The following is a 20,280-nucleotide window of genomic DNA, read 5'->3' as shown; positions in this document are numbered from 1 at the left end:
GGGTTCCTTGCACAGAGCAGCCTTCCAGTGTCAGGGCTTGGGAGACCAACAAGCCTTGTACCCTGAACCCCATCTGGTTTGGACTTGAATCCCAGCCTGGCACAGGTCCTGACAGCTCTTGAGCGAGCTCCCAAGTTTACACATCAGAGGTGAGCTGCATGGCACAGGGGTTTGCCATCACACTGGGTGTGGTCAGGACCCGCCCCACGACAGCGTGGGTCACTGGTGGAGGGATGGCTGTCCTCCCCGTTTCTTGTCCTTTGTCTCCTCCTGGTGGGACCGCTCTGCAGTGTCCTCCATGCGTGCAGTGTGGGGTGGAGGACAGAAGCTGCAAAGCAACCCGCCTGGCACCCAGGGCCCCTCCTGGCGTCCTGCTCCCATGATGGAGAAAGGGGACCCGCCACCTGGGCATCTCAGAGCAGTCCTGACAGCTCAGCTCTGAAAGTGTGCTTTGCAATGGAGCCTAAGTGACCATTCCCCTGTGTGGAGCTACGCCTGGCACTGGCCCTCTGCACAGAGGGACTCGGAGGCTGTGGCAGAGGGTTGTGGCTGAGCTGTGCCCGGCCAGGCTTCCTTCCTGGGGCTTCTCAGGCTTTCCTGTGCTAATGAGCACCCTGGAGCACAACTTAGTTCTGCTGCAAGTCAGTGAAAACCCCAGATGCCAGCAACTCCCTGTTAGCGATGTTTATTCCTCCCCCTGGCGGGGGGGCAGGGCACAGGTCTATCAGCAGCAGAAGCCTAAGACCTTCCTGCCTTGCTGCTCCTCCATCCTCAACACAGGCCTCTACCTACCCCACCTCCTGACCCAAAGAGGCTGCTTGAGCACCAGCCCCACCTGCATTCCAGTGGACACGCAGGGTGGGGTGAAGCCTCTTTCTGCACACTCCCGAGGCCACACCAGCTCTTCTACATGCAGCACCTCTGGCTGACCCGGCTGCCGCCCTCATACAAGACTTGGGGACTTGGGAGCAGGCCACAGCTGCCAGGCCTCTGTCAGGGCACCAGGGCCTGGCTTGAAATCGGGTGTGCCTCTGGTCCCCAGGAAAGGGCGGGGTCCTGACACTATGGGGAAGATCCCTGCACACCCCCTAAATGTCCTTCGTGACAGAAGCTCAGCTGGTGCACAGGCCCTGGTGGGGCAGCCACACCACAGGAAGGAGGAGCCTCTCCTGCAGGGTCCCAAGGCCCTGGCCAGCTGGTGCACTGGAGGGAAGCACTCTCAGGTGCTACATGTGCCCATTCTGTGTAGACTCGGATGGGCATGGGGGCACGGAGTTGTGCAGTCCACAACCTGCCCGCTCAGCCATGGCAGCCCGGACTCCAGATGAGGGTGACTGCAGTGTCCTCGCCTCAGCCCTGCAGCCACTTCCAGTGTAACCCCGGTTGGTTGTGGCTTATGGAGACAGGAAATGCAGCCTCTCCTGAGGGGTCCTGGCACCTGGGTGGCCCACAGTAAAGGCTGAGGGTGATGCTTCTGTAAACAGGCTGGCCAGCTTGTGGTCCTGGTCTCCGGGTGTCCTAGCAACAGCTGCACCCTCCCTGGACACTCACAGGCTCTGCCCGCAGGCCGTCACCCCGGGGGCCACAGCCCAGCCCTGGCTGGAGTTGAGGCCAAGCCCGGAAGAGGAGCAGCAGGGCTGAGGTGGGGCCGGACAGCAGCTCTGCACCCAGCGATCCAGTCAGGCCCAGGAGACCAGAGGTGTGGCTGACTTGGACCCGGCCCTTCGGGGTCTTGGGAGGGTGGGGAGCGGGGTGAGTGCTCGATAACTGGAAGGGGGGCCGTTCCAGGGGCAGTGGCCGGGCAGGGGCAGAGGACGCCCCTGAACAAGGGGTGCAGCTGGCGGGGAGAGAGACAGTTCCTGGAGCTGGACCGAGCGGGGCAGGGGAGGCGGTGTCCTCCATGAAGGCTGTGGGCAACCTCAGGGAGGGCAGGGCGCACAGGGGGCTCACAGTGGACCCCACCGGCCCAGCACACATGGGAGCGGAGTCTCACGGTTGTAGCTTTGGAGCCAGGTGTGGTGGCACACACCTGTGATCCCAGCACTGGGGAGGCTGAGGCAGAAGGACTGCTGCAGGCTAAAGGCCAGCCTGGGCTACACAGTGAGTTTAAGACCAGGCTAAAACTATACAGTGAGACCCTGTCTCAAACACAACACAGGTTGTTGGGACAGAGCAGAGGCTGTAGCTATACTGAACTATTTGACCTCTGACAAAGAAGTCAAAAACATGCACCAGAAGAAAAACAAAACCAAACCTGCTTGTCCACATGCGAAAGATTGAATGTAGAGCCATCTCTCTCACTGCATAGTAAGTTAAAATCAAAATGGATTACAGATCGAACTGTTAACCCAGAAACACTTAACTTGCTGGAAGACAAGATAGGTAAAATTCCTGAAGCCATGGGCACGGCAAGGGCTTTCTGCACAGAACCCATTGTATAGGAAATAGTTCTGAGAATCAACAAATGGGATCCTAGCAAATTAAGAAGGTTCTGCACAGCAAAAGAAACAACCAACAGAGTGGAGAGACAACCTACAGAATGGGAAAAAAAATGCCAGCAAGTCTTCAGACAGAGGATTAATATCTAGTTCTATAAAGAACTCTAAAATAATAGACTCCCCAAAGTAAAAGACCCAATCAAAAAATGGGCAACTGAAATGAACAGACACTTCTCAGAAGGAGCACAGATGGCCAATAAGAACACGAAGAGATGCTTGACACCAATGGCCGGTACAGAAAGGCAAAGGAAAACAACACTGAGATTCCATCTTACGGCAGAAAGAAGGGCTTCGTCAAGAAAGCGGTAATAACAAGTGGCGGGGGGCTGTGGGGAAAGGGGCCCCCACACTGCTGGTTGGAAAGCAAACAAACAGTACAACTTAAACCCATGCAACCCAGCTATTCCCCTTCCAGGCATCTTCCTGACAGAGTCAAAGATATTGTATCACAGTGACACACACACCCCCACGTTTATAGTGGCACAACTCATAATAGCTAAAACTTGGAAGCGGCCTGCATGTCCATCAGTGGCTGAATGGATAAAGAAAATGTGGTATTTGTTTGCAATGGAGCACTACTCTGCCACAAAGAAGCATAAACCTGAGCCAGCTGCAGGAGAATGGATGCACCTTGAGACCATGATGCTAAGTGAAAGAAATCAGACCCACAACCTTGAATGTCACATGGTTTCTCTTATGTGAGACACTCAAAGTATAAAGAGCAAAATAAAAGATAACAGGGCTGGAGACGCAGCTCTGCAGCACTGTGCCTACCTGACTTCGATCGCTGGTAAAAAGAAAAAAGATAGCTCAGTGGTTCTGTCGCCTGCCTTACAAATGCAAGGACCCGACTTTCGATCCCTGGTACCAAAAAAAAAAAGAAAAAAGAAAAAAGATAATAGGAAGGAGGGAGACAGATGCTTCTCAAAGGAGAAGGGGACAGAGGGAGAACAGGAGATGAAAAAAAATCCCAAGATGTATTACGTGCATGTTCCCACTCCAAACAAGAAATGTGAACATTCTGTACTGCAAACATGGACTAATAAAAAAATAAAACATTAAAACAACCCCTCCCTCGAGGTTGTAGCTTTGGTTCTGCAGCTGGATCTACACCAGACCAACGTCTCAGCAGCGATCTTTGAGCGTGACGCCAGCGGGAGGTGTCCCCGCTCCAGCGGTCTCTGTGTCCCACGGGGGCATCGCAAGGGGACAGGCAGGGCAGAGCAGTGCTGGGCTCCCCGGAAGGAGGGTGAGGGTGAGGTCAGCTCTTCTCAGGCAGGGGAAACAGATGTCCCAGGGCCAAAAGGGCGGTCCCGCTAGTCCACTGGTGGTGTCTGTGGGCGGCCTGTCCCCTGGGCCCCTGGTGCACATTCCCCAGCAGGTGCAAGGCAGGCTCCAGAGCCACAGTCCCTGAGGCCCCTCCCGGAGGCGGGGTGCTGTCCCATCCCACAAGCCCGGAGACCCCACCAGATGCCAGCATCTGTGGGGCCAGGCAGGCTCCTAGGCCAACACAGTGACTGTCCTTACAGCAGGGCGAGCCCAGGCCACCAGAAGTCCTGCTCAGTGAGCGGCGGCACCAGATCCTCCGGTGTGGAAGGAAGTTCCACCCGCAGCACAGACTCTCCCTCCAACCACGTTCTGGATGGAATGGGGGTGGACGCAGAGCTCAGGAAGCACAGGGGAGTACACCCCCCGGGGACCCACTCCAGGGGTCCTGGTCCTCAGAGCTGTCCTGCAGGGTGGAGCGGCTGTCCACCCTTCCAGCACCCTGACACATGTCCTTGGGCCTCATGCCACAGCGGGGCGGCGGGGTCTTCTCCAGCCCAGCCATGTGGTGCCATGGAGGCGGTGGAGCCCACACGGAGGCGCGGCCCTCACAGTGGAGCAGACGGCAGAGCGGCTCTGCAGTACTGGGTGGGCAGCAGCAGGTGCACCCCTTCCTGGCAGCTGCTAGCAGCCTTGCCACGTGGTGGGCCCCTTGCAGCAAGATACTGGGACCCAGGCTACTCAACCTCTGGGTCGCGCAGCCCCTGTCCTGCCCACAGCTGCACCAAAGGCTCATGGGGCGGGGCCAGGTCTCCCCACAGGGTGGGGTGGGGCCAGGCCAGGGGGTCCTGAAGATGGATGGCCCACCCTGAAGAAAACCGACCTGGGGACCCCAGCTTCCCTCCCCAACCCCACGCCCTTCAGCTCACGTGGAGAGCTGGCGCCCTGGGCCCGGAACCAGGTCCCACCATGCACTCAGGTTTGCCCCGGCAGCTCCAAGACCCTGGCTCCCGCCCTGTCTAGCCCTGGGGGGCGCAGGGCTTTCTGTAGCCTTCCCCTCTACACATGCCGGTTTTAAGGATCGTTTTTGTTGCTCCACTTCTGTCACGATGCAGGCCACAGAACACAATGCTGCTTAATGAGGAGAGAAAGCAGCTGACCCATAAAATCTGAGCTGTTCTTGAGCTCAGACAGCCACAGCTGCAAAGCCACCGAATGCCACAGAAGGGTTATGCCCTGCAGCGGGGCACAGAGCAGGAGGGAGAGGCAGCTGCCACGACGCAGGGGAGAACACAGCTCCAGCGTCACTGAGCACTCAGCGGGCATGACGTGGCCTGGGGAACACTCGTGGCTTGGTGGCTCCCGGGTACTCCTCCCCAGCCCGGGCAGTGAAGACCTTTTGGCCCAGTTCTGCCCAGAAACAAGGCAGGGTGCAGCAGTGAGGCAGGAGTGGGCATACACCCACATCCTAGGGACAGGACCCACCCAGACCAAGGCCGGGCCAGGAGGACCTAGAGCGGCCCCTCCTGGGCCACCAGCGGCCTCCTGAGGGAGAGGCAGGGGCAGACACTTCAAGGTGGCCATGGTGGGCCCCAGGGAGAAACTCAGCTACAGCTACAGCCGGAAGAAGTGCACATCCACAGTGCTGGGGATGACCCCTGAGCCAAAGCCAGCCTGTGTGACCCACAGCAGGGTGTGTCCTCCCTGGGCATGAGGACCTGGTCTCCACTGTTCTACCACAAATACCCTGCACTCCACAGTCACGACCCCTCAACAACCCAGAGTCCACCCGTTACCCTGAAGCCACGCCTCCACCAAGCCAGTCCCCGGACGCCTGTCACGTCCAGTGGACACGGTGATGGCGGCAGCCTGATGTGCTTCCTGCCAGCCTGTGGTGATGCTGCACAGCCCATGGCAGGCCCTCTGGGCCCCTGTGCAGGGGTCCCCGGCTAAGCACGGGCGCGGGAGCGGGCCCTGGGTGCACTCGGCTCGCAGCAGTACAGCCTTCTCTCCAGACGCTGCAACACCTCGAGGTTCACACCTGAGGGACACTGGGGCCTTGGACGCACGTCCCCAGCACAGCGCAGCACCAGGAGGGCCCTACTTGTCCATAACTACACATTAAGTCCCTGCCACGGGGTCCTTCCCTGGATGCATGGTCCGCAGTGCTGTCCCCAAACACGAGTGTCTGGGACCCTCCTCGCCTCCGCTGACAGATGAGCTCCTGAGACCCGCCTGAAGCTGATCCCCCGAGTGCCGCTGGCCCTGCCTCTGACCCCCGGCGGCCACCGTCCCAGTGCTACTCTGGCTGCCGTGGCACAGCGAGCCGAGCGTGCCTCAGCCCCAGCTCCCATGGGACAGGCTCCTCCAACACTCAGCTGCCGTGGCCGACAGGACAGGGGAAAGCCCGGTGACCATACAGCACAGTGCTTCAAAATGTACCAGATTTTTCTACAAATCACTTTCTAAAAATGTAAGCAACTAAAGCCAACATCGCCATTCCAGCGATCCGTTCAAACAGGCTGGGGCAGAGAACCCCTCCTCCTCCATCATATTCCCGCTACATTCCTGGTTTATAGGTGGCTTAAAGTCTTGAGTTCATTCAAACCACACAATGGAGAATGAGATCACCTGTGTGAGACAGAGCCTTCCACAGGCCAGCTGCAGGCGGAGTCCCAGCTCTCCGCTCAGGGTGGCCGCGCCCTTGGGGCCAGGGCAGGGGTAGGAGTGGCTTCTCACACCTCTCACACTGGCTGAGCCCCGCACATGGGCGGGCCGTTCAGACGCCTTGGCCCTGGGGCTACACATTTCCCTTTAACAGTGGCAGGGAGAGCCCGGGCTGACCACACTAGGACTGCGTGCTCGCTCGCTCTCGGCCGAACATGACACACACTCTGACATCTGCCAACGCCCCCAGGCCGGAAAACTGCACACCATGCAGACTCCCACTTGTCAGGATCTGCCGGGCTGCTATCCACCTACTCGTCTACCTGAAGAGGCAGACGGATCTTTATACCCATGCGCATCATTTCACAGCTGCCGGAAGGAACCTCAGAGACGGAATTCTCACACTGAAGCTCAAGCCCAGAGCCCGAAGCTGGCCCGAGGCCCCTCCTGGACCCATTCCATGCCGCGCCCACACTCTGGCCTGGAGGGGTGAGACGATGAAGGACCCAAACATCTCAAACATGCACTCACGGCGCTCACTCCAGCTCACCTCAGTTCCAGACGCACCTTCCAACCTGCCGGGTCTGCTCGCCCGCCGCCAAGCGAGGACGGCTGTAGGGTGGACGACCGGGTCACCCCTCCAGGATGGTTCAATCCTGGTGTGTGCATGGAGGGGTCTGTCTTACCTTTCTTCCCGTTAGTGCCGAAATAATCAGGTTTACGGAAAACTACAAGCAAAAAACCTATTTGGAAGTTTTTGCTGTAAGCTGAGATACGCAATGTGAGAAGAGTCTCGAAGATGCAGTGGATCGGAACAGTCCCATGGACAGTGCGTCACTCTGAATGTCTGCTTACAGTGGAAAGTGGCTTTTGGTGACTTGAGCTTTACAAAATAAAACATCCGTAAGGCATGTTTCTATTTTTAATTTTTTTGCTTTGATAAATCAGTTGCTTCACAAAAATCCTTTTAAAGACAACAATCCAAGAAAACATTGTTACAGTATTCACATTTTAAAGATTGTCAGTTTCAAAGACCGAACATAACTAAAATAGGCAGATTGCTGAGTTAGTCCTGTCACTAACTGCCAGAGAGGGCCCTCGGGATGGAGCCTGTCTGCGAGAGCAGTGTCCCCTGCTTCCTCACAGAGGAGGGACTGGGCTGCCACCAGCTAGAGCCAGGCCTGGAGGCCCAGCTGTCAAGGGCACTCTGCGCACTGGATAAACACTCTGCTCCTCTCACTATCTGGATGGCAAAACAGGAGCGCTGAGCCCACCAGCTGGGGCTTGCTGGGGTGAGCCAACAGCAGGGAAGACAATGCTGGCAGTGGTCTCAGGACACAATGGCAAGGTGCTGTCCTGGGAGGAATTCAACGAGAACCAGGCTGGGATGGAATCGAATGTGGCCGTGTAAAATGGAGCACAAGAGGCCGCGCTCCCGTCTCTCCACTGACTGAGGACTGTGGGACAGGCACTAACCACAAACAGGCTGCACAGTGACTCCGAGCCACAGGGCTGGCCGCGTGGCAGCTGTGTGACAGCTTCTCTGTTACTCACAGAGTGGGGGCGGGAACTCGGGCTACGACCCAGGCCCCTCTTACCATCTGTGTTACTCCCTGAAGTTAGCAAAGTTCAGGGCTGAGGAAACCAGCTTCCCCTGGAGAAGGCAGCTGCGCCTCCCCACAGGAGTTCAGGCCCAGCCAGCGTGATCCACACAGCTGGGTCTCCACACCAAGGCGACACAAGGGCCACTCAGGAGGGCGCGTGCTGCAGCTCTCTTCCCTGCGCTGCCCAGCAGCAGGTGGCTGGGTGAGGGGCGGCTGGGCTCCCCAGGTTGTAGTTTTAAGAACTCCAACAAAGTTGGCATTTAAATAAAGTTAAAATGATCTCTTAGGCTTATGAGACCTGACTTAAAATATGGAAAACTATTTATAAATAACTTATGCAGGGGCTGATTAAAAACGTTATTCTCTCTCCAGAAGAGCTGATATGGGTTTAAAGAAGTCTCCGCCCACCAGGGTACTGGGATGTACTCCCCTTGAAGAATCACCTATTTTGTGGGAGAATCCGTTACAGAAAAACAATCTGTCTGCTAACAAGGCCCCGGTGTAACCTGGTCTGTGCCAGTCAGTGCTGTGGAGCCTCAGAGCCTCTGTCAGTGGGGACTGCAGGGCCCTGTCCACAGTGACGCCGAAACAGGCTGCACAAGCCAGGTGTCTGGTGTTCTCTCTGAGAAAAAGATCCGCTCTTGAGTGAACAAAAACAAACCAAAACCAAAGAAAAGAAAACCCACCCTGCTCTTGCAGTTTGCCACCGATAAATGGGAGTCTCCAAATTATTCCACATCTGGGGTGACCGAGTGAGCAGGGAGCCCTCGGGGAACTCGGAAGCAACAACACGCGAGCACAAGTGTGTGTGAGGCGACCCGCGGGTCTGCTTCACCACACCACACCGCCACGGTCCAGCTCGCCACTGTGACTTCGTTCACGTCCGCCAATTACGTGAGACAGGGCGGTGTCTGAATTTACCCCAGCTCTCAGCCAGTGGAGCAGAGAACATTTTATATTAGTGTATAATCAACAGTCTAGGCATAACATATTCTGACTAAAAAAACCCTTAAAACAACACACAGTTAGCACAGTAAAGTGACTGTGTAACCGAGGTCAAATTCAAATTAGACTGGAGTAGGGGTGGCGGGGGCTTCAGGCTGGCTCGTGGCTCCTTCCGCCTCACTGATCCACGTCCTGCTGAGCACTACCTTCAGGTACCGCGCAGACCACGTGTGAAACGCAACATGGCACTGCACAGACGCAGACTTCTGGAGATGTCAGAGTCCAGTTAGGTCGCTGCTTTTTCAGCACTAAAGGCAGACCTCCTGGGAGAGAGAGCAGGAGGCCAGGGGACAGCAGCCAGTGTGGGCAGGGTCTCAAATCTGGGCGATTCGGAACATTCCCAACCGAAATGCAAGCATGTGTCATTTCTTCTCTAGAAATTTTATCCTCAATAGAGTCATAATCCAATTCATAATGAATTTATAAAAATAGCTTTTTATCCAATAATTCCAGCAAGGTAAAAATAGGAGTTTCTTTTTATATATAGCAAATGAAACAGGCTCTCTGACCACGAGGGAACCGAGGTGCACCGCGGTGGCCAGAGCTGACAGTGCTGCCACCCGTAGTCTGCTGCAGGCCGCCGCTGTCTTACCCAGCGGCTCCAGATCAGCTTGTCTGTCCGTGGCGACACTGACACTGACACAGCAGCCCTCCGACATCTGCTGCAAGCTACAGAACTCAATTAAAACTGCATAATTTATTAGAAAACAGCAGCACTATTCCTAATCTAATTAGGGACTCAAGGTGAGGGTCATTCATCACAGTCCTATCGTTAAACCCTTGAAGAATTTCTTTAAAAACCCACACACGCACACACTTGAAAGAAGTCGCTGCACCGGCAAAGACCCAGTTTTTAAGCCGACTATGAAATACAAAAGTGCACTTTTCTATATCTACATATAAAACATATTAGAAATAAAACTGTGTAAAATGCTTGCTGTGCAAACTATAAAACGCGAGGCGGGTCTCCGGGGCTCTCCTACTGCAGGGAGTCGCTGTTCTCTAGCACCAGCCCGCCGATGTGGGTGGGCGCCAGCGCGGCCCCGTCCTCCTCCCCGCTGTCCACGGACTCGTCCTCGCTCTGGCCCGCCATCATGACCTGCTGCACGGCCAGGGTGGCCCCGTCCGAGGACAGGGACTGCAGGCTGTCCACATTCATGTTCACGGGCGCGGTGATGGTCACGACGGCACCTGCAACAGAGCACAGGGCGGCCCAGATGAGCGCAAGGACAAAAGCGCCGGGGGACTCGCCACAGTGCGGACATCGGCCATCCTTCAGAGTCCCGGGGATTCCAGAAACTGCTGCTGCACTCGGCCTCGCCCACACTGAGCTACCAAGGACTGGATCTGAAGATGGGGATCAGGATGACAAAGAGCAGAGAGAAAGAGAACGAGAAAGATGCGCTGGAGGAATACGTGAGAAACAAGAAGAAACTAAGGAAGGAACAAGGAAGGCTGACCTGAAAGGCCAAGCAAACCCTGCCACACGCCCTGCCAGTCTGTGTGCCACAGAGCTGGAATGCTGCCAGCCCGACGATCCACGAAGAGGGCCCAGGGGAGAGGCTGGCGGGGACCCGGCTGCTCGCAAACACAGACAGCAGATGTCACACACCCCAAGGTGGACCAGCGACTGACGGCAGCAAGAAGGGCAGCCCCTCAGTGACATGCTGATGCTTGAGTCACATCTCAGAAGCGAGTCACTCGCTCCTTCAGGCCTGCACACAGAATATGCAGCAGAGCACAGGCAGGGAAGGAAAAGCCGAGCCTAGGGGAGGGAGGAGCAGCTGGGAGGAGGCCCACGCTCTGCGGACACTCTTCTCAGCATATTCCCTCTCTGGGGAGGGAGCTGAGGGGGAGGACAGCACTTGCTACAGCCTGAAGAGTGTCCCTGAAAGCCTGTGTGTGAAAGGCATGGTCCTCGGGTGGCATCAGAGGAGGAGGTGGGAATGTGGGAGGCAGGGGTGTGCCCTCAGAGAGGACGGTGGGACCTGGCCTCTTTCTCTCCCACCTCTCTGGTCTACCCACACGCTCCCCACCAGGATGCACCTCTCTTTCCAGAGGACCAAGGCATTGGGCACCTGATCTGGACTAGAACCATGAACTAAAATACACCTTTTCTCTCCATAAGCTGGTTGCCCCGGGCATTGTGTTATGGGCCTGGGAAACTGACCTTTCTATTATTTATTGATCAAAAGAGAAAACAAAAAGACAGAGATGTAATATCTACCAGACCAGACATTAAAACAGCTACTACAACCATATTCTATGTATTGAAAACCTACCAGACTCATGGAACATATAAAAAGCTCAAATAGGACTTCTGGGAAGATGAAAAGTATAATGCCTAAGATGAAAAACAGGCTACCCGGGGTTTATGCAAGAATAACACTGCAGAAGCAGAGACAAGGGAAGCAGGAGAGGAATAGCAACTGTCCAAGCTCAAACACAGGTAAACTGAGCAGAGCCTCAGTAACTGTGCACGGTCACTACCTACACACGGGCCACTGTGGTCCTGGAAAGGACTCGGCGGTGGGGTGGGCTGGAAAACAGATCTCCAGGAAAACTGGGTGGGTGGGAGTGTAACTCTGGGGTGGAGTGCTCCCCTAGCACCCACGAGGCCCTGGGCTCTGTCTCCAGCACCACAAAAGGAAAAGAAAAAGGGGCCTAAGACTTTCCTACTTAGTAACTGTATATTGCCATGTGAAGAAAAGCAAGCACAGCAAAATAACATTTAAAACATATGTACACATCCACACACATGACATATGCACACGGCCAGGCACAGCGATGTGTATCTGTAGTCCCAGCTACTCAGGAGGCTGAGGCAGAAGGATCACTGGAGGCCAGGAGTTCGAGGCCAGCCTGGGCAACAGAGGACACTGTACATTAAAAAAACAAAAGCCCACAAAGCAATGCAAAATTTGAAAAGCTCATGGAAACAGAAAGAGGCTCATGAAAGACATCAGAATGGTAGGTGCTGACGGGCAAAGGACAGAGTCAGAGGAATAACCAACATGAGAGACAGGGGCGTGGATGGGAGAAAGGTAAGACAAGACAGCAGGCAGGCGCTGGGAGGGATGCAGAGCCCAGCCGGAGCCAGACCCACAGGAGCGCCAGAGCGCCTCAGGCTGCGCCGCACTCATCTTCGGTTGGCCCTCGGCACCTCGCCAGTGCCCCTTGCACACAGCCCCAGCGCAGCCTGTAACGCTAGGACCAGAGAGAGGGCCGGGTCGGGTGGGTGTGGGCCCACCCCACCCCACCCCACCCCACCCCTCTGGCCCGCCCAGCCCACCGCACCTTCCGACATGGCGAGCTCGCTGGGCGGAGCCTGGGCCACACCCGACACGATGGAGTCTGGCCAAAACCTCTGCACCGGCCGGTTCTGACCCGTTTTCTTCTTCGTCTTCGGGGTCTCTGAACAACTGGAGTCCAACATGGGCTGCAGAATTCGTCTTCTAGCATTGATGAACCTGCGTGCGGACAAAGGGAAACTGAGGCCCGAATGACTTTCTTGAAGGCCTTATACAGGGTACCAACTGCTCTGCATGAACGCGCGTCTTCACAGACCACATCACCGCCGCACTGCTGCCTCAGAGCAAGGACGGCAGGCCGCCGTCTAACTAGAAAAACAGGGCTTACTGTTCAGAAATGACTCTTTCAAGTGAGGACCAACTCTTCACGGCCCTTTCTGTGTCGTTTCTCTCACCTCACCTCGTTTGCTGTGTGTCTGTGAATTAGACGCGCACACAAATAGACAAGACACAAATCTGGGCCTTTGGCACTATTTTCTCGAAGGCAGGAAAATGCAGCAGAGGTGAGTCTTTCTGTGCCCTGTGTCTCCTCACAGCGCCGGGCAGCGCGCTGGACGCTCAGCACAGTCGCGCCGCCAGTGCCCTTCCCCAGCAGCACTCTGGGTGAGCGGCATCTTCTCCAAAGACCCGTGCAAATGGCCAGCCACCTGTCTTGGACACCCAGCTAGCACAACAGTTGTGTGTGGGCAGTGACAATGCCTGGGACAACTGAGCGCTGTCCCCTTGGCCACGACCCACACAGAAAGAGACCCACAAAGGGACAAGTCGGCAAGGCAGGCAGGACATGGCTTCCGGGAGTGCTTGCTCAGTCCCCAGCCTCGCTCGGGGCACTGGGCTGTTGCCATCAATGTGCGGGAGCCCCAACCCCAAGGCAGCTCTCCAACGCGGGCACCAGAGGACAGCAACATCCCAACAGCCCCTCCCATCTCACTCCACACCCTCCCCTCGGGGCGACTCCAGAGTGCAGCACCCCGGCAGGAAAACCCAGCGTGGCCCCATAAGCTCCAGCAACCAGAACCTGTGGACAGTCACCATCTCCAGGCCGCTACAGTGCACTGGCCGGCCAGGCCCAGGGACTCTTTCCTGTCTCCTTTGCAGAGGACCGAGGCCCTGAGCCAGCCCCATACACACTGTCTCTAAGAGCCAGGCCCAGACAACAGCACGGCTTTGGCCTTGACCCCTTCTCTGCTTTGTCACCATGACAGCGTTCTCACCAGCGAAATGCCAGAACCACAATGGCATCACCTCCAAGGCTGCTGCACTTGAAATTCTAAAACGAGGCTGGGTGTGGGGGAGCACACCTCAAGGCTGAGGCAGGAGGATCTCGAGTTCCAGGCCAGGCCTGAGCTACACAGTGACACTTTGTCTCAAAAAAAACAAAAACAAAAAAACTAGGATGAGAAGTAGTAATACAATCTGAGGACACAGGCTAACAGTGACTAGACTTCGGCCAGACCCCTCCGGGGAAGGCACGGTCTCTGAGGCACAGAACACCTGGGCAGGGCGGAGGACAGCCACTGCTGCACCTCAGCACTCCTGCTGCCTCCTCCTTATCCACACTCTGTGGAGCGAGGCCAGGCTATGGCAGGGTGTGTTTCAGCCTCAAAGACAGTATCTCTATCAACACAGAAGCCTCAGGAAGCTGGGGCAGGAGGATCTAGGGAATACAGGAAAACCCTGCCTCAAAAAAAAAATAGAAAAAAGAAAGTAACAGAAAGTGAAAATTGCTACAAATATTAAAGGATTTTTAGAAAACTTAGAATTAAAAAAGTTATACTGCTAATTTTAAAAACTAAAAACTGGTTTAAGCCTTCTACGTAAGACAACTGTGTGAACCTGACAGAGTAGCAAGCTGGGGAACAGGAGGAAGCCATGGATGAAAGCTGGAGGAAGACCCATCAGCCTCAACAATAGCCCAGGAGCCAGAGGGCCTCTGACACTCGTTCCCCAATCAATTGAGCAACCAATCGATGCCATTATGACACAACTAAATCTGAGGCTTTGACAAAGGACCACATGAGAATTGCCAAGAAGGGCTCAGTATAATGCAAACATCGTAGCGACAACATGCTGGAAACTTTTACATTTTTGCAAGCAGTCTACGTAACAGTTTAAGAGGAAGTAACTCAGGTAGTATAGTCTACTGCTGCTACCCAAATAAAAAACAACAGGCCAAATGAACGCAAGACAACAGAAGCACTGACTGCAACACCTAGGAATGCATAAGCAGATAGACTTCACTGAAGTTTGCATTTTAGCACAGCTAAAATAAAGAGGAACGTGTACACAAGTCATGGCACTTGTGTTTTCTTCCATACCAGCTGACTACTAAGCGGAAGTTGCTGCCTACCCCTGAAACGTAATGAAAAGAGGCAAAGGACTCACAGTGGCAGTGCTCATGGGCAGAAATGCGCGGCCAGGTCCACACGTCCACAAACACATGTGACTCCAGAACAGGAAGAGGGTGTTTTGACCTAAGCACAGATGTCCCCCTGGGTGTGCCCTGGTGACAGGCAGCAGAGGGACGGCATCCCCGAGGGACACGAAGGGCCACTGAGTTCCTAAGGGAGACTGGAGGGTCCACGAGTGCCAGGACACCCTGCTGTCACCACACTTGTCCAGAAACCGTCCACTAAAACAGCCCTGGTTCTGAAGGCGTGGGCCGGGGAAATGACGCCACGGAAGCCTTTCTTGGTGGGGTAGGTGGGATTCGGGTGGGAGTCCACCATGAAGTGCGCACTGCTGGTCCTCAGCACCTGCCACCAACCACAGCCTGAGCTAACGTGCCCGCACACTCCAACAGTGCTCCCCACACCCCAGGTGCGGGTCCCGAGAGCAGGTACCTTACCAGTTGTTGACTTGGAGCAGTGTCAAGTTTGTCTGAGCAGCGATCTGCTTTTTCTCGTCCTCTGTTGGGTAAGGATGCTAAAAATAAAAAGGAGGGTAACCGTGACGTTGATTTTTATACAGGAAATCAAGATTATCTAAATGAAATATCAGCATACAAATAAGCAGTAGTAAATACTGGCATTTCTCATCAGTGCTTTTGGCCAAAACCTAACTTTCATCCTCTGCCCGGAAGAGAATATGGTGTTTCTCCTCATCATCCCTGAGAACTAGCACTACAGTAGCTAGGCAGCGGAGGCAAAGGGGCTCCAGCGACAGCAACAGTGACAGCAGCAGGCCCAGCAGCCCAGCGGGCACTAGCGGAGACCCCCAGATCACCCCATGTCAGCTGGCCTGGGTTTTGTCTATGACCCAGTGGCTGCACCTTTCGGAGGAGGAGCGGGGGGCCTGCAGCCTGGAAGCCTCTGTACAGTGTATGCCCCTCCGGGCTCCTCCGCTACCTTTGGAGACAGATGCTGCTGACCTCCAGCCACACAGTGAGAACAAACCAACACTTAGATGCAGGAGTCCTCCCACACCCCAGGCCCGAGGGGGCGGGGCCTGGTGTGCAGTCCTTGGGCACAGGGCTGTGCCCTGGAGGGACTGTGGGCCTTGGCCTTCCCTCCGCTCCTCTCTTCCATCGCCAGCACCCACACTGTGGCCGACAGCAACAGGCCCACTGGGTGGACAGCAGACGGACTGTAGCCTCTGAACCGCGAGCGGATAAACCTTTCCTCTTGTGCGTTGATGATGAGGACAGCAGACACGTCACTGTAACCGTCACTGTCACTGTGGTGGGAAGCAGACTTACACCCACACTGGCAGGAAAGAACCGAGCCCAGCTAGGGGCGGGTGTGTCTGTTACATTAGCCTTCTGTGTGGGACTGAGCACTTCACTGAGAAAGAGACCAATGGCATGAAGGGCGAAGGGTACAACTCAGTGTCAAGGGCCTGCCCTGCACAGGCAAGGTCCTGGGTTTGATCCACAGCACCTCCCCTCCAAGTTAAAAAATAACAGAAAGAAAAAACCTGAATTAAACTAGAAGTAAATATCAGAACTCCCAGCGGCACCAAAGGAGAATCGTGCCCTCCACCTGTGCCACTTTCTCCGTTGGAGACAAGGAGCCCTGACTTTAAGACTGTGCCCGAGCCCCCTGCTTGGACTCCAGCTGCCCACACACTCAGAACACAGGTGTTGGTCTCGTCTGAAGCTAAACACAAGCACGAAGGGAAATGCCACCGCACACGGCAGCCAGATCGAGGCACAGCCCTCCTGTGGGACACTTCCGTGTCAGCTGACAAACCAGTGTGCGCGCCAAGCTCACGGCTGGAAGGTAAATACTGTTCTTGCCCTCTAAGAAGCCCACAGAACAAATGGGGCCAGAAACCCAGACCGTAGCCAATGCTGCCCGAGGGTGTTTGGCAAACTACGGGGAGGAGGCCTCTCCAGGAGAAGAGGGCAAGAGGGACAGGCGGAGGACTCACGGACAGACCGTGTCCCCCTTACTGATCTTTAGGAGGAGGCTTCTCATTTTAGAAATCATCCAAACACTAAAGGAGAGGCACAGTGGTGCACACTGCAATCCCAGCTACTCGGGAGGCTGAAGCAGAAGGGTTGTGTGATCAAGCTCAGCTTGCGCAAATTAGTGAAAACTTGTCCTAAAGAACAAAATAAAAGTGCTGAGGGTGTAGCTCAGTGCTTCCCAAGTTCAACCCCCAAGACCTCAAACACAAACAAACAATAACTAAGGAAACCCGGAAGGAGAGCCACAGGTGGCTGGGCCTCGAGCGCCTTCACTCCCCTCACACAGCCGCCCGCTGCCTGCAGCCCTCCCCTCCAGGGCCTCCCTGTGGACCCCACCTGCCTGGCTGTGGGCTTCGTCACTGTAACCCGGTGAGCCGACTCTGCCAGCAGCGGCAGGTCGGCTCCCGTGGCCCCGGGGAGCACCGCCACCCCCAACTCTGGGCAGCCAGGTCTGCACAGACCCCGTCTGCACGCCCGCCACTGCTCCTGTGCAGACACACCAAGGCCGAGGGCCGGACCAGAAGCATCTTTTCTCAGCCCTGCGCCCTGAACCCTCCTCACAGGTGCGGTTTATCTCACAGGCCTTGTTGACTCCCTTCCCACCTGGGGGCATGCCTTGTGGTTTACACTTCTGGAAGCTATTTGTCCATCTTACTTCCCCCATGGCCGGCACACACAACTTAAGGAAGAGGTTTATTGGGTTCACAGCCTGGAGAGGCTGCAGTGCATCGGCTGCCTCCAAGGCAGGGCGGCCTGGCAGAGGGCAGGTGAGGAGCTGCCCCGCACAGCATGACGGGTAGCAAGCAGGACGGGCGGCACGCAGAACGGGCGGCACACCCTTCTAGGACAAGTCCCCAGTGACCCCCTCTTCTCACCAGGCTCCACCTCCCAACACCACGCCTGCTGTAGCTCCCCATAATCCAATCCCCTCTGGAAGCCCCCACCTCTGAGCTCGTGAGGCTGTGAGGGACATCAGATATGACTCGCCACAGCCTCTGTTGAGGCCCCTGTTATGGTCTCTATCTACTCGCGCCCCCAAACCTCCTGTGCTGAGGTGGCTGCACTGGGGTATGACTGTGGACTGAGGCGGTGATGCTGGGATTAAGGGCGTCCCACCCTGGGTGTGAGTGGCACCAATCCTAAGGCGTGGATGGGACAGAGGGTGAGGCAGGCTGCTGCTGCTCCTGCTGCTTGCTGCTCAGCCGTCTCCCCGCCTGCTTGCTTGCCGTGAACTGTTTATCCTCTGTGACACCTCTCTGCCACGCCACCCTCCCTTGGAGCCAGTCGACTATAAACTGAAACCTCTACAGACTGTGAGCTAATTAACCTTTCCTCTTTAACTTTCAGTGTCAGTATTTTGTCTCAGCAATGAGAAAGTAACTGAGACGCCCTCCTTCTGCCCCATGCTCAACCCACTGTGGATACTCAACATAACAGTGATGCTTAGAATCAGCCTCATAGACACGTAAATTTTCCACACAACTAAGCCAGGAAAAAGGCGTCCCATGCATCCTTACCCCTATGTGCTGGAAGAGCCAGGACCGCATGACATTGGTGGCGTGCTTGGGCAGGACGCCCCTCTTGTTCTTGGATGAGCCGTCATCCTGGTGCAGGAGGCTGAGGTCCTGATTCAATTGCAGCTGGAGCTTTTACATAGGGGAAACATAGTCAGCAAGAGGAACCTATGACACATCCCAGCCTACAGCTGCAGCCTGCAGTGCAGACGGTCAAAACGACTAGGATCTTACGATGGATGGCACTGGGGCCTCTGCAGGCCGAGCATTTGAGGGTGTGTGTGCTACTGTGAGAGACACCTCAGTCTTCACCCACTGCTGGGCAGGAGGCTTGGGAAGTCCCTGGGCCCATAGCACCGGATGACATCCTTCTGAGTGCTTTGAGCTGACTGCTGGCTGGCAGCAGCCAGGTGGCTTCCGGATGGGGTGATGCCAGGAGAGACCAGCAGGTCTAGAGGTCCAACCTCCAGGGGAAGAGGGCAAGGTTACAATGTCTGCTGTGCCCACGTAATGGAGCCTCCATAAACCACACAAGACATGTGGCAGTCCACAGCTATAATCCCAGCACTTGGGAGGCTGAGACAGGAGGATCGCCATCCATTTGAGACCAGCCTAGGCTACACAGTGAGTTCAAGGTCAGTCTGAACTATGTAGTGAGACTCTGCCTCAATACCAACCAGACAAACAAAACCTCACAGGACAGGGTTGGGAGCCATGGGTCCCTCACACCTGCAGGTCCCTGGAGACAGAGGAAGCCAAGCCCTTCCCTGTACTTTGCACTGGGCCCCTCTTGCCCTGTCCTTTGTGATACAGTGACAATGAGTGGCCCAACATGTTCATGAAGGGCTGTGACTCATATGTCTCACAGCCAGGTGGCTCTGGACCACTGGCGATACACACATGACTTACCCGACTGGGAAGCACGGCACAGTCCCATCCAGTGGCACAAGCTGCCCACCTGATGAGACGGTCATACATGCACCACCGGTGGTTCCAGCCAGCGGGAATGTGTGCTTCCCTGGGTTCTTTGGGCCTCCGGCATAAACACTGATCTTGGGGTAGGAGCTGGGGAGCCCTGGTTTACTCAGCAGGGGCTGAAGCCCTGTGTGGCAGGCAGTGGACAGCGGGGTGGGAAGGGTCCCAGGCTGATGTACGGCTGCCACCACAGCTGTCCTCCTGGGAAAATCCTGGCTGTTGTCACTCACTGACTTCTTGGACAAAACCACTGAACGTTTCTGACGCAAAACAGTATCTCTCATTGGTAAGTTACCTCGAGTGTTTGAACAAGAGAACCCAAACTTGGACCCCAAAAAAGAAGAGCCCACAGCAACCCAAACAGCTATAATAGCATCATACATATAATATGTATTATATATGTATCCATACATATGCATATTATATAGAGAGTCTGCCCCAAAAATGTATGCATTGGGAAAGGAAAAACTTGTATAAATATCAACGCTAAATTTATTGAGATTCTGAGATTAATACAAGTTACCTTTGGCCTCTACAATTACACGAGGTCAGAGTGGCGGCCACTTGCTTGCAGATGTTAGTACGGCAAACTGCTGAAGTGTGTGTACATTTTTTTAGCAAATTCTGTTTATGTTTTTTAACAGTGCTGGGGGTTGAACCCAGAGCCTTACACGTGCTATGCAAGCACTCTAACAATGAGCTACAGCCTCTTGTCTTTTTTTAAATTTTTCTCTTGGGACAGGGTCTTGCTAAGTTGCCCAGATGGCCTTGAAATTGGGACCCTCCTGGCTCCTCCTCCCATGTAGCTGGGCTCACAGGTGTGTGCCACCACACCCAGCTTCAACCTTTGTTTCTAAAAACATTCAGGTGAGTAGAACGCTTACAGGCCCTTGTACACACTAGGCAAGCACTCTACCGCTAAGCTACGTGCCCAGTTGGAAACTTTCCTTCTCAAATAAGACATGAACTCCTACTGTATTAGTAGGGCATTTGACTTGAAAGTGTTTTCCTCTAAAAATACCGTAATTT

The 20,280-nt window shown here is 55.2% G+C and overlaps 1 protein-coding gene across 4 annotated transcripts in view; it reads right to left on the bottom strand.

Moving 5' to 3' along the window:
* Positions 1 to 7,340: 7,340 nt before the first annotated feature.
* Pknox1 (PBX/knotted 1 homeobox 1) overlaps positions 7,341 to 20,280 on the bottom strand; it is a 57,907-nt gene continuing 44,967 nt past the window's right edge. For all 4 annotated transcript variants that reach the window (XM_004842426.4, XM_004842428.4, XM_021256322.2 and 1 more), the window contains 4 exons: positions 18,280 to 18,408; positions 15,200 to 15,276; positions 12,338 to 12,510; positions 7,341 to 10,231 (listed from right to left, as the gene is read on the bottom strand). In XM_004842426.4, coding sequence (XP_004842483.1) covers positions 10,020 to 10,231; positions 12,338 to 12,510; positions 15,200 to 15,276; positions 18,280 to 18,408 — 591 coding nt within the window. In that variant the 3' untranslated portion in view covers positions 7,341 to 10,019. The remainder of the gene's footprint in view (positions 10,232 to 12,337; positions 12,511 to 15,199; positions 15,277 to 18,279; positions 18,409 to 20,280) is intronic.

Source organism: Heterocephalus glaber, unplaced genomic scaffold (assembly GCF_053883595.1).
Source record: "Heterocephalus glaber isolate CG9 unplaced genomic scaffold, H.glaber_assembly_v1.0 deba00000122, whole genome shotgun sequence".
In the NCBI taxonomy this organism is placed as follows: Eukaryota; Metazoa; Chordata; class Mammalia; order Rodentia; family Bathyergidae; genus Heterocephalus; species Heterocephalus glaber.
Note: the sequence above shows the minus strand (reverse complement) of the source record. Positions and strands in the feature narration are given on the sequence as shown.